This window comes from Zonotrichia albicollis, chromosome 22 (assembly GCF_047830755.1).
Source record: "Zonotrichia albicollis isolate bZonAlb1 chromosome 22, bZonAlb1.hap1, whole genome shotgun sequence".
In the NCBI taxonomy this organism is placed as follows: domain Eukaryota; kingdom Metazoa; phylum Chordata; class Aves; order Passeriformes; family Passerellidae; genus Zonotrichia; species Zonotrichia albicollis.
Window position 1 is genome coordinate 6,190,302 of NC_133840.1, and position 13,507 is coordinate 6,203,808.

At 48.6% G+C, this 13,507-nt stretch overlaps 1 protein-coding gene across 3 annotated transcripts; it reads left to right on the forward strand.

Moving 5' to 3' along the window:
* Nucleotides 1-2,490: 2,490 nt before the first annotated feature.
* On the forward strand, nt 2,491-13,353 carry RHBDD2 (rhomboid domain containing 2). 3 transcript variants are annotated; one of them, XR_003382068.2, is made up of 5 exons: nt 2,491-2,661; nt 4,426-4,827; nt 5,929-6,079; nt 11,301-11,514; nt 11,636-11,772. XR_003382068.2 is itself a non-coding variant. In XM_026797997.2 (4 exons), exons 1-4 carry the CDS (start codon nt 2,517-2,519, stop codon nt 11,383-11,385), a joined length of 783 nt encoding a protein of 260 aa, XP_026653798.2. In that variant the 5' UTR covers nt 2,491-2,516; the 3' UTR covers nt 11,386-13,353. The 3 variants fall into 3 exon arrangements, 2 of the variants coding, with proteins under 2 accessions (XP_026653798.2, XP_005495091.3); XM_026797997.2 differs by having other exon boundaries at nt 11,301-13,353; XM_005495034.4 differs by lacking the exons at nt 11,301-11,514; nt 11,636-11,772 and adding an exon at nt 8,244-10,635 and having other exon boundaries at nt 2,492-2,661.
* The last annotated feature ends 154 nt before the right edge of the window (nt 13,354-13,507 follow it).

Sequence of the window (13,507 nt, forward strand, 5' to 3'; positions counted from 1 at the left end):
AGTCTGTCTGTGCCAACCTGGGAGCTCACAAAGGGATTAGGGCAGATCCCAAACGATGTTCCCTAAACAGGGGATGTGGGGGATGTAGAGCCCCTTGGTGTTTGTGCATTCCTCAGGGGCTGAAGGCTTCTCATATGTGGAAATGGAAATATTTCAGAGAGAGTTTCAGGTTTTTGTGCCTGCCTGCTGATAGATCTGTGCTATGGTCCCAACCAAAAACTTTGAAGCTGAGATGTGGGGAAAACATCAGCCCTTCAACCCTCTGCTCTTTCCCCTTGGCTGGAAATTATTCCAGCTGCTTCAAATCCTTTTCCATGCTGCAAAATCAGAGGTGGTGTGGAAGGTGGGTTTGTTCTGATCCTTCTTAAATCCAAACCCTTCTGGGATTCTGTGAAGCAGCCAGAGTGGGCACACAGCACAGAGCTCACAGGGTCACTGAGGGTTAGAAGTGACCTCTGCAAACACCCAGTCCAAGGCAGGGCCACCTGGAGCAGGTGACACAGGAACACACCCAGGTGGGATGTACAATTTTCTCCTTTTGTGCAAATATACTCTTTTCCTACTACAATATCCACAGCCACATCCCCAGCTACAAGCTCATGAACCACTAACTTTGTATAAAGCTAGCCAATGGTCATGATCACAGGGAACCTTCATCCTGAAGAAATCAGATTAAGTTCTCTCTATTTCATTGTGTTTGGATGTTTTTATCACAAACATTCCTTTTATTGCAGTATCAGCCTCTCATTGCATGGCTGAGACAACAGAAAGATGGCAAAAGCTCACCTACAACCAGAGCAGACAAACTTTCCTTTACTATTCCCCACATTTCATCATCTCCTTTTGTCCACAAGACCTGCAGGAAGTTTGGTATCTTCATTTTTGAGCTGCTGATTTCTCTCCTAACTCTGACCAGAACTGGCCAAACAATTAAGCCAATATTCTGGGGGACTGAAGGCAGACAACACAAACCTGCCACAGGTTTTGATATGAGCATGGCAGGAGCAGCTTTGGTGTGGATGTTCCACTCAGCCTTTGAGTCCCATGTCCAGTTCTGGGGCTCTCAGTTCAGAAAGGACATTGAGGGGCTGCAGCAGAGAAGGGAAGAGAGCTGGGGAAAGCTCTTGTGAAAAATGCCAGTCACTTATTTTTAAAATTTTAAAAATTTAATAGTAATAAAGTGGTTATAAAAATAGCAATATAATTAGAATAATAATAATTTGGACAATTTGAATTAGGACAATATGACACAATAGAACAATGAGTTATGGACATCCAGGTACCTTTTTCTGGGCAGCATAAGCCCGAAAAAGGACCCACGTTAACAAAGGATTAACCCTTAAAAGCAATAACCTGTTGCATATTCATACAGCTCATACATGATGCATAAATTCCATTCAAACTCAGGATTCTGTCTGATCAGTGTCTTCCTCTGAATCATGACAGCTCTTCAGGGCTGAGTGAGGCAAGAAGAAGTTTGTTTCTCCTGATAATGGGGCAATAAATTCTTTTTCTCTGACAGATTTAGGTGTCCTGTGGCTGCTATCTCACTGCAAGTCCTTTCTTTAGAAAAAAAGTATCTTGCATAGCATAGTTTCTATTTTAACCTTATGTTATAAGGTTAAAATAGAAACTATGCTATGCAAGATACTTTTTTTCTAAAGTATCTTTTATTTTTTCTGGCTTATGTTATAACCTAAAACTATATTTAACACAGCAATTAAGAGAATTAATGCAGCATAACTTTCTAACATATCACATATAATATTCATTTTAATATTTTCAAAAGGACAATAATACAATACATATTTTTCACAGAGAGGACCTTTTTGTGCTCTACAATTATCTTACAGGAGGTTGTAGCCAGGTGACGGCTGGGCTCTGCTCCAAGGGACAGGATGAGAGGATTTAGTCATAAGCGGCATCACAGCAGGTTCAGGATGTGGAAAATGAGGAGGAATATATGAGGAGGAATTCCTTCATAGAAAGGGTGATTAAACATTGGAAGGGGCTGCCCAGGGTAGTGGTGGAGTCTTTGGAGTCTTTGAGGTCACCCCTGGAGGTGATTACAGAAGCACTGAATGTGGCACACAGTGCCCTGGGCTAGTTGACATGGTGGTGCTCATCAGTCACGGGTTGGACTCGATGATCTCAGAGATCTTTTCCAGGCTGATTGATTCTCTGCTCCCCAGCAGCCAGACCCTGAGGCTCGGGGAAGTGGATGGCGGCTTAGATGAGCCTCCCACACCCTGGGGCTCAGTGTGGGCACACCCGGCTAGAACCCAGCCATGAGCGGGCTCCCAGCGAGACATCACACCTCTCTCTGCGATATTTCCCCTTCTGAACAGGGAAAAGATAACAATAATTAAATAAAAACCCAAAGGAGGGGGTGGAGAGAGAGAGAAAGCGAGAAACCCCCTCGTTTCCATGGTAACGACAGCACAGCGCCTCCTGTTGCCATGGTAACGGCCAGGCCTTCCGGCGTTGCCCGGAAGCGGCGGGCGCGCGGGGCAGCAATGGCGGCGCCCTCGGCTCCGCCGGCCGCCGCCGCCCTCACGGTGCTGCTGTCGCTTGGAGCTTCCGCGCCCGGGCTGCTGTGGGCTGTCCCCGCCGCCCGCTCCGCCGCCGCGCTGCGCCCCGCAGCTCTGCACGACGGGGAAGGTGAGCGGGGCCGCCGAAACGGACAGCCGCTGCCTCCTTGGTCCCTCTGCTCGCCCCCTTCCGTGCCTTCCCCAAGTCCCAGCGGAGCCTTTGTGTCCCCTCTCTTCGGCCTTCCTCAAATCCCAACGCAGCTTTTCTGTTCCCTCTCTCCGGTCTTCTCCTTGTCCTGCCCTGGACCCCGTGGTACCACCAAGCCCCCATTTCTGTTCATTTCCTCACGCCTGTCTCCGAGTCCGCTGCTCTTCCCAGTCCGTCTCTCCGTGTCCTTTTCTTCCCTCTCTCGTGTGCTTTTCTTCCTTCTCTCCGTGCCCTTCCCCTGACCTGTCCCGACCCTGCTGCTCACCCATCTCAGTCCCTGGACGTCAGGCTGCTCCTCTACACCCTCATCTCTGTCCTTTGACTATCAGCCCAGTGAATAACCGTGCGGGGAGCTTGAGGGATTTGTGTTTCTCACTCCCTGTGGTATTCTCAGAATGATTTTTATCACACTTTTAATTCCAGTTTACCCCTGTGCAGTGATTTCCCCTATCAGTCCAAGGCTCTGAGCTGATGGGTGATTCCACCATCTCCTCACGTGTCTCCAGGGGCTGCACTGCATCGTTTTGTTTCTCACTGGTGTGAAATAAAACAATCCAGTTTTTTCTGGCTGTGAAACTGAGGTTGATGGGAGGGAGGTGGAGAAATGTGTCAATCCTTGCTGTGTGCCATGGGGAACACCTAAACAGAGGGCCCAGGAGCACTTCTGAGGTGTGACAACCTCCAGGCTGGTGTTTGTGAAGGTCCCCAGGACGAGGGAAGAGATGAGAATCTGACTCCTTGTTCTCAGAAGGCTGATTATTATTATATTATATTATATTATATTATATTATATTATATTATATTATATTATATTATATTATATTATGTTATGTTATGTTATGTTATATTATATTATTCCAATATTTTCTAATATTATTCTATTATGTTATATATTATATAATATGTAATATGTAATATATAATATATTTTCTATTATACTTTCTGTTATATATTATACTATATTATATTATGTTATATTATATTATATATATTACATTATAGAATACTATACTAAAATGACACTAAAAATGTTCATTCATTAACAAGAATGAATAATAAAAACTCAAGGCTGACTCAGAGTCCAACCCACTGGCTGTGATTGGTCATTAATTAAAAACAATCCACATGGAACCAATCAAAGATGCACCTGTTGGTAAATGATCTCCAGACCACATTCCAAAACAATCAGATAATGATTGTTTTCATTCTTTTCTGAGGCTTCTCAGCTTCCCAGGAGAAAATCCTGGGCAAAGAGGATTTTTCAGAAAATATCCTGGTGACACCAGATATTTTTGGTGATGAAAATCAGCCTGCCAGCAATTTAAGAACGGTTTATCTTTTTGCCAAAATCATCAGTACTGTAACAGTTATTTTTATGTCTCTTGCCTTCAATTTTAATGAGACTGAAATTTACTACAGATGCTGTTGCTTTTTTCCAGGCAGCTTCCCAGGAAGCAGCAAGAGCCAGCCCATATGTTTGTGACACCCAAGACAGCACTTTTTTCCACTCTATCTGCTTATTTATGCCTGGTTTTAAAGGCCTCAGGTTCCTTCTCTTCTCCACCAGGATAGAAATAAAAGCTCTTAATGAATCCCATGGGCTCACTCTCCCTCTGCTCAAGCCTGTAATTGTTTTCCAGCAGCCCCAGTGCTGTCTGTGCCTGTCTGAGGTGCTGCTGTGCTCAGTTCACAGGTTGATCACCTACATCTTCATCTATGAGGACCTGATCTCCCTGGCCTGTGGTGCTGTCATCATCTGGTACTTTGCTGGCAGCTTTGAGAAGAACGTGGGCACAGTGAAGCACTGCATCCTCACTGCCACTTTCTCTGTGCTCTCTGCCCTCCTCTACCTCGTCCTCCAGCCCCTTGTCTCCAGGCTGCTGGAGGTGGGAGATGCCAAGGGGTTCATGCCAGTGGCTTTTGCCATGCTGGGGGTGTCCACTACCCGCTCGCGCATGAGGAGGACTCTGCTTTTGGGGTACAGAGTTCCTGTGCTGCTGGTGCCGTGGTTTGGGCTCTGCCTGGCGTGGTTTGTCCCCCACTCCTCCCTCTTGGGGAACCTGTGTGGGCTCCTGGTTGGGGAAGCCTGTATCCTTCGTGAGTGGGAAGTCCTGGGCCAGAATGGGATGGTGGTGGGAAGTGCTGGAGTTCTCACTGCTGGCTTTCCCTGCCTGCACTCTTGCCCTGCATTGAATCCTCACTGGCTTTTCTCCTGCTCATCCCACCCGATTTTGCATTTGTGTTTCACTCATACTGCCCCCAACCCTCACTGGCTTATCCCATCCCATCCCATCCCATCCCATCCCATCCCATCCCATCCCATCCCATCCCATCCCATCCCATCCCATCCCATCCCATCCCATCCCATCCCATCCCATCCCAGTTTCACTCACACTGCCCCCAACCCTCACTGGCTTTTCTCATTCTCTTCTCACCCCATTCTGCATTTGTGTTTTGTTGCTGTCAAGGCAGTCACGACACAAAACAGAGACTACAAGCAGTCTCAGATGGCAGCTCTTTATTATAAAACATGGCTGACTTTTTATACACTTTCTAATTGTTTATACTTTTTCTACCCTAACTATTGGCTACAATAAGTCAGCATAACACTTTTAGTAAAAAGTTAGTGACTTCAACTAACTTTCTGAAAATACTTTGTCCAGCTGCAAAATTCTCTTATTTTTCTTCTATTTCTCACTTCTCTCAGTCTCTTTAGTTACAACCTTAAAGAGATCTCTTTATCAGCTTCTTCTTGCTTCTGAGCTTCTTTTCACTCCTTTAGCTAACAAGCCCTCTTAGCCCCTTCCACAGTGTTTCACCTCACACTGCCCCTAACCCTCACTGGTTTTTCTCATGCTCCTCCCATTCTGAATTTGTTTCACCTCTCACTGCCCCAGCCCTCACTGGCTCATCCCGCCCCATTCTGGATTTCTGTTTCACTCACACTGCCCCCAACCCTCACTGGCTTTTCTCATCCCATACCATTCTGCATTTGTGTTCCACACTGCCCCTTCTCAGTGCCTGCAGAGAAGGTGGAGCTGAGGAAGATGATGGTCTCTGAAGGTGCTGCTGGGTAGAGCTGGGAGAATTCCCCAGAGGAAGTGGTTTGGGAACAGAGGGGGCTCTGTGTGGCTCTGTCAGAAATGAGTGTGTTGTCCTCAGCTCTCCTTAACAAGCTCCTGATCTCAGATGGTCTTGGCTACTGTTTCTGCTTGGATTTCCCAGAGTCTGTGGGCTCTAAGCTGGACCAGGTGTTCCCTTTCACTCTGCTGAAGAGGATACCAGGGCTGAAATACATCCCAGGGTCCTTGGCAGAGAGGAGAGCCTCTGGAAACAGCATGTAAGTACAGGAGTTCCTGTGAAACATTTGTAGGGGAATTTTGAGGCGTGAGCAGAGGCCTTAAATCATCTCTCAAAGCTGCATTGTGCCTCTCCTGTTCACACAGTGGGTGCCATGGGGGGCAGAGTCACCCAGTGATGTTACATTGGTGACATTTATGTGACTAATGAATCACCACACATTAACCCAACCAGGTCTTTAAATGGAGGTTATAGACCTCTCCTTTGCTGCAAGGGCAGTGTGTACACTGGGAATATTGCAGCTCTGGCTGACAGGAAAGCTAAATTGTGTAACTCTGCCCCAGCTTCAGGCAGTTGTTCCTGGCTATGTGGCTCCCTGGGCCATGATCCTTATCTTCACCTGCCCCACCTTTCCTGCCAGGAATGCTGTGAAGTGAGTTGTGTCCAATCCTATTTAGAACCAGAGCACTGTAAATTAAGGATGGCACTTACAAAGTTCAGTGCAGACCTTTTGGTGTCTTTTAACAAAAGACCTTTTGGTGTCTTTTAAACCTTTCAGCAGGTTTTTAGTGTCAAGGCAATGTTGCTTTACAGAAAAGAAACCTTAGGGCCCACATGCAGGAAAGGTTTTAAGTTTAATACAAACCATGAGAATTCACTTGTACTCTAAAAAGCTTCAAAATGCAGGTCAAATATTTACTTATTCTAAGGTGTCCTTTCAGTTTCACAGAGGAAAAATAGTTTTCTATTCAGGGTTACATTTTATGTATTGTTTAAGCCATCAGCTTGCTGTAAAGTTTTATTTGAAGTGGAAGCATTCCCAGGTGTTTGCACTGCCCTCACCCATGGGAAACCATAAAAACAACCCTTGCCTGCAGCAGGAATGTCCCCCAGGTCCATCAGGGCACTCAAAACCTGTGAGTGCTTGCAGGGGAGGCCAGACAGACCCAGAATTTGTGTTTTCCCCTCTCCCTGCTGTGCCAGTGCAGCTTTTGGGAGGAGAGGGAGCCTGGCTCTGTGCTGAGCCTGTGTCAGCAGCAGTCCCATCCTGCTGTGCACACACCTCAGTGCCTGAACCTGCCTCCTTTGCTGAGGTGACACAGCTGTTGTGACACAAAGGTATTTACATGAACATTTGACTATCAAACAAAGGGTGGGAAGGTGTTTCTAGGATGCTTCCACTGCTGCAGCTGAATTTGCATGTCTGTGTCTTAGATACAACTTCTGGAGTTTAATTTTTGTTATTTTGATGCTAATTTCCAAGCAAAAGCTCTTAATAGTTTGGGATTTGTTTTAATTTTAAATTTTCATAAGGTTCAGGCATTAAATGGCTGCAGGACAGGAGATATTTCTTTGAAGTCCAGGCCTTGGCATTGTGTTTGTGTCCACAAATAAAAATCCAAACTCAACCCCACACCTCAAATAATTAAAAAGAAATCTCCAAGCCTGAAAATCCCAGCTTGAGCCAGTCTCTTCTTGCTGGGAACTTGGCACCCATGGCTTGATGAATATGGCCTGGATTCTCAGCTCTCATCCTCATGTGCGTGGGCTGAGCAGCACTCCTGAAGTCCCAGAGGCTGAGGCTTGCAGGCAGATTGCCTCTCTTCTGATAGGTTTTGGCAGGATGAGTCATGCCTTCTGCTGGAAACCCTTCCTAGCCCTTACTTCTGAATGATTTATTTTATTTCTAACTCTCTCTTTTATTTCTAACTCTTTCCTCCTCCTTTTTTTTTTTTTTTTTTTGTCCTTTGCTCTATACTCTAGGCTCTTACTTGCACCAAAGGCCTTTTGTGTTTTCTTGATAAGTAACACTTGGCAGCTGTAAGTTCTCCTGATTAATGGCTTGGCAGATGTGTCACTCACAGGGCAGGGAGGATGTGCACAGGGATCTCAAAGCATGTTGAAATTTGGCTTTGTGTGTTCCTTGCACAAAGAGTCTGGGGCCAAGAGCCAGGCTGGTTCAGTGAGTGTGGAGTGAGAGTGGGTTGGGAGTGGGAGCAGCTGTCCTGGGAGGCCACTGAAGACATTTTCTTACTCAAGTGCTGCTTATAATGAGAGCTTCTGTTGTAGTGAATCCCTCTGATGGATTGCAGTGACCTCTCTGAGCGCTGGTCAGGAGGAAATCTGCCCCCAGGGCATTTCCAGCACTAATTAGGCAATTCAGCTCTGAGCACAGTGTAACCTTCTGTTTTCTTTCTGCCCAGGGTTAAAGCCGTGCCTGGCACTTACCCCACCCAGAGCTACCACTGCCCATCGCCTCTGGCTCTTCCTGCTCACCCCAGTGCTCAGGGCCAGGCCTTTCATCACAGCCAGGCCCTGGGACACCAGGCACCTCAGCATGGCTCTGCTGCAGGACACAGCCCCAGCTCTGCCCCCTGCCAAGCCAGAGGTGCCTTTGGAGAGTGCCCTGGGCAGGCTGGAGCCTCACCAGGACAGTGCTGCCAGCTGGGCAAGTTCTCTGTCCCACAGCCACCCACAGCCATGGGCCTTCAGCCAGCACCAGGGCACCCAGCAGCCCCAGTGGGGCCTGTTCCAGCTGAATTTACCAGAGTGCAGGTGTACTGATCCTCCAGAGAGCAGCAGGACTCACACAGGGCACGAGTGCTGAGTGAGGCTGGCACAGCAGTGCTCTGTGGGATCTGTGCTGTGTCTGGGTGAGTGTTGGTAGCTCCAGAGAAAGCCATTCCCTTGCTACTTGAATTATATTTCCTTTACATTTTTTTATTTTATTTTTTGATGTGGCTGGAGGATGGGAACTGTATCACCTCTGTGAACTTCTCATCCTTTTTAAGTCTTTCTTCTTTGCTGCATTTAGCAGCTGCCTTTTTTCAGAATTCCACTGGAGTTCCAGTGCACCAGCTCCCCAGGCCAAGGTAGGAACATCAGTGGCAAACACTGAGCAAACCTGGGCTTTTAGTAAGATTTGCTCATGCTCATTTGCAGCTTTAACAGAGCTGCACCAATAAGCACTTCCCATTTACATTCCTGTCTTTTTTACAGCTTTGATGTAGCTAAACCCCAAAAGAGTGGGAATCATATGAGCCTTAGTTTGTAACTTAAAATTAAATGGAGGAGGACAATGTCTGTTCTGCTGGTGACTTCTCCTCTTAACAGAGTGCCTTGAAGGGGACTTGTTACACCAACCTGGGGCAGGAGGAGAGAATACAGAGCGAGTACCTTCTGCCCCAAAACACAGCTCTAAAATGCTGAAGGTCCTGTGCCTGCATCAATGGATTGCCCTCATTTTCTGAGAGCATTGCACCAGGTCAGCCTGTATCACCAGCACTTGGCAACCTCAAATGCCTGTGAAGTAGTGAGAGACTCTTCACTAAGGGATTTTGGCCCTTTGTGGAGCAAATATTTATAAATCCAAGGAGCTGGGAGGGACCTTAACAATGGGTTAGAAGAATTAAGTGGAATGTAGCAGTGCTGTTGGGGGTGTTCACACTGCTCAGCTTCAGCAATCTCACCCACCAATATTAGCACAATCTCTCTGGTTTTTTCAGAGCTGGTGGGCAGGTGTGTGGGAGAGGGGAGTTTTCAGCCAGGGATTTACAATAGGATTCACTGTTTGGTGCCTGAGGCTATAATGAAGGAGTTGCTGGGATTTGAGCTTTATTCCCAGCTGTGTAGCCCAGTGTGCAGTGCCCAGGAGGAATCTGCTCTCTCTGTAGCTGTAAATCAGCCAGGATCTCAACAACTGCCCTTGACTCTCCTTGGAGTTTTGCTGTGCTCCATAAAAAAGTGCTCCATGAAGCACCAAGTGCCATTCTTGCTCTTGGAGATGTTCTTGCAGTGCCTCACCCATCTCCAAAAACTCAACAGCCTCGGGGCTCCTCCCTGCTCAACAGAGAGCCTGGCCAGCTCTGGCACATTCCAAACCACATCCATGCCTTTTTAATTTTTCCATCATCAGGGTGAGAACAAACCCTGAGTTGTCACCCAGCTGCTTTACTTCTCCAGCAGTCCCTCTGGAGTCATGGTCCCATGTGGGATCCAGGAGCTTCCTCCTGGAGGAGACCAAAGTCAGTGTTGACAACTTGCACCTCACAGGAGTAAGATATGAGTAAGAAGCTCTTCTTGTGAGGGTGAGCACCCAGGCAGGGCTTTCAGCATCAACTTGGGAACCAACTTGGAGTTGGGGGACAACTCTAGTTTCATACCTGATTATTTCCTCTGTGGGATCACAAGTGGACTTGATTTCATGGTCCTCTTTTTCCTGCTGACAGCAATTGCATTGTTATACTTTTAGTGTGGAGCAAGAGCAGGATAAGGAGCTTGTTTGGAATTTAAAAGCATGTTTTTAATACCAGGAAAGAAATGCTAGAGATAACATTGAAATGTTGACACTCCACTCCTGTTAGTGCCTTGATTTTTCCTCCAATCAAAGGATTGTGAAATCCTTACCTGTAAACTGAGGAATTTTACCACTGATTTTTTTTTACCAGAAGGGTGATGAGGATCACTAAAAATCACAAATGTTGTGTGTCTCCAAAGTGTGAACTTGAAATAGAGTCTGAAAGATGGACTGGTTTTCTCTGGGATTGTTTATTAATGGGGAGCTGGAGCTGCCCCTCTTGGGATGGATGGGGTGGGATCAAGGGGATAGGATGTGTGAGGGGTGGATCAGTGGGGTAGGATCAGGGGTGTGAGATGGAATCAGTGGGGCGGGATCAGTGGGATGGGATCAGGGAGGTGGATCAGTGGGAATGGGATCTGTGGGATGGGATCCCTGGAGTGGGATCGGTGGTGTGGGATCCCTGGGGCGGGATCTGTGGGGCAGGATCAATGGGATGGGATCAGTGGGAATGGGACCAGTGGGATGGGATCTATGGGGTGAGATCAGTAGGGCGGGATCAGTGGGGTGGGATACCTGGGGCAGGATCTGTGGGATGGGATCAGGGGGTTGGGATTTGTGGGGTGGATCAGTGGGATGGAGTCTGTAGGATGGGATCCCTGGGGTGGGATAAGTGGGGTGGGATCTGTGGGGTGGAGTCTGTGGGAAGGATCAGTGGGATAAGTTCCCTGGGGTGGGATCAGTGGGGCGGGATCGGTGGGATGGAGTGTGTAGGATGGGATCCCTGGGGTGGGATCAGTGGGGCGGGATCAGGGGTGGGATCACGGGGACGGGATCAGTGGGGCGGGACGGGCACAGCTGTGTGTCAGGCCGGTGCCTTTGGACGCGCACTGAGGACGAGCGCTGGGGACAGGCGGTACTGCAGCTGCAATCCGCTGGAATCCCGGTGTTTTTCCTGGTCCAGCTCCGTCAGTGATGCGGTGAGGGAGCCGCTCTCCCCGCAGAGCTGTCCCAGGGATGCGTTTCCAGGGAGCATTTCCTGGCTTTAGTGCCAGAGAGCCCTGTAAGAGTCACCGCCCCAGTCCCAGGTGCTGCAAACCTCCCTCCAGCAGGGCAGGAGCAGGTCCCAGCCATGGACCTTTCTGTGCTGGGACAACACAACTGCCACAGCCTTCCAGGTGAGCCCCGAGGACAGGACTGAGCACAAAACCACAGTTTGGATTTATTTTCTTTCTGCTCCCAGATAATCTGGGAGCTTCTTGGCCGTGGCAGATCACTTGCTCTCTCTGATTTCTGCAGCCTCCACCATGTCCCCAAGGAGTGTTCAGAGTCCAGCTGCACCTCCTGGTCATGTGCAATGTGTTGGACCTGTCTTCAGTGCCCTTCAGATGGGTGTTTGTGGGGATTTCTTTTCTGTTCCCTGCTTTCCTGAGGGCATCCATTCCCCCAAGAGTGAAATGCTCTTGGACAGTGGAGTCCAAGAAGTCCCAGTTCCTCAGGGCTGGGGGTGAACTCAGAACTCATCATCCAGGGAAATGAAGTTGCTGAGAGGGAGGAAACAGGTTGGGATGAGGATTTGTAAACATGTCTAAGGCTGAGAAGGGGATTTAAATTTGGAAGTGAGGGAAGTAAAAGTCATCAGCTCTCTGGGCTTTGGCATCTGCCTGTCTCAGCTCTCAGTAATGTTACTCATCACACATTGCAGTACCCACTGATTTCCTTGGTGGGGAGACAGAGAATTGAAGTTCCTAAAGCAGGAAAAAAAATTAAAAAAGAAGAAAAGAAAAAAAATCATAACCTCCCAGTTCAGCCTGGGATGGCTGCCCCTGAGGTGACTGCCCTGGGAACGTGCTGTCCCTGGAGGTTGTTATTCAGTGCCTCTGGCTCATTCCTAGTAAAACTGCCACTGCATCCCATGCCAGGGTGTGCAGAGAGTCCAGAAATCCCCGTGGGTTGCCCCCATGTCCTCAGAGGGTCACTGCAGAGGGACAGTCTGGGGACAGTGCTGGGAGCAGAGCCAGCTGCTCCCTGTCCTTGCAGGAGCTGTCCTGCCATGGGAGGGATGCTCTGGACGTCCAAGTCCATCCCCTCTGCATGGTGCAAGGGAAAAGGAGTCAGGGGTACATGAGGAAAGCAGAACTGCCTTGAACCTCCATTGCTGTCCCATGCAGGAGTGAGAGGGGACCCACAAAGAGGGGAGGCCTGGCAGGGGACATTGGTGCTGGCAGGAAAATGGGTCTGTGTTTGCTTTCCTGCCATTAACTTTTGGCCATGCAGACATCCTGACTGGGGGCCAGGTTCCCTGTGCCAGGCCAGGACACTGCCAAACACCACCTCCACGGCTGTCCCATGGTGTCCCCTGTCTGCTGGCACTGTGAGGGTTCTGTGGCCAAAAGTTCAGTCTCAAAAGTTCACTCTCTCCTCTGCTGGGAACAGAGGAGAGCTGGGAGAAATAGGCAGAGAGACAAAGCACTGACCAAAGAGGTCTCTGTGGGCTGCAGGACTCTGCTGCTTGCCCCTGGGGCTTGGGCTGGGTGTGATGAGCCCCCAGCCCCTTCCCTGTGGGGACAGAATGGGACAGGCTGTGCCATAATGCCAGTCTGGGCACCTGATGGGATGACCCCAGCCCTGGACCTGCTCTGTCCTGCTGTCCCCTCAGGGCCACTGGGATCTTTAACCCATGTCCATTCACCCCACGGGGTATGTCACAGACCAGCCACCCCAGGGAGCTTCCATGGGGTCAGTCCCAAAGCTGCTGTGAGTGGCACTAGTGTCACCTTGATTTTTTAAGATTTTTAAGCCTTCTGATGTTTACATTCTTGTAATGAATTGTCTCACACACTTTCTGTAAATAACTCATTGTTTTGTATTCTTTTACGGAAGAAGAGGAATTTGATGGGCTGTTGGTTTGTCCAGTGTCATTGGAGAGGTGCCACTGTCACCCTCCAATCCACTGTCACTTTTGGAAAACTATAAATGTTGGAGTCAGAAAATAAACTTCCCTTTTTTCACCTTGAGAGCAGCAGTGTTGTTTTGTGTCCTGCAGTGACAGCACCAGGATTCAGGTGACCTCACAGCCCTGGACCCTCTGCTCAGGAAACAGGCTGTCCCTGAATTCCTGGGTGTTCTTTGGGTCTGTGCCTCCTCCTCACACCTCTTCAGGTGCCTGCC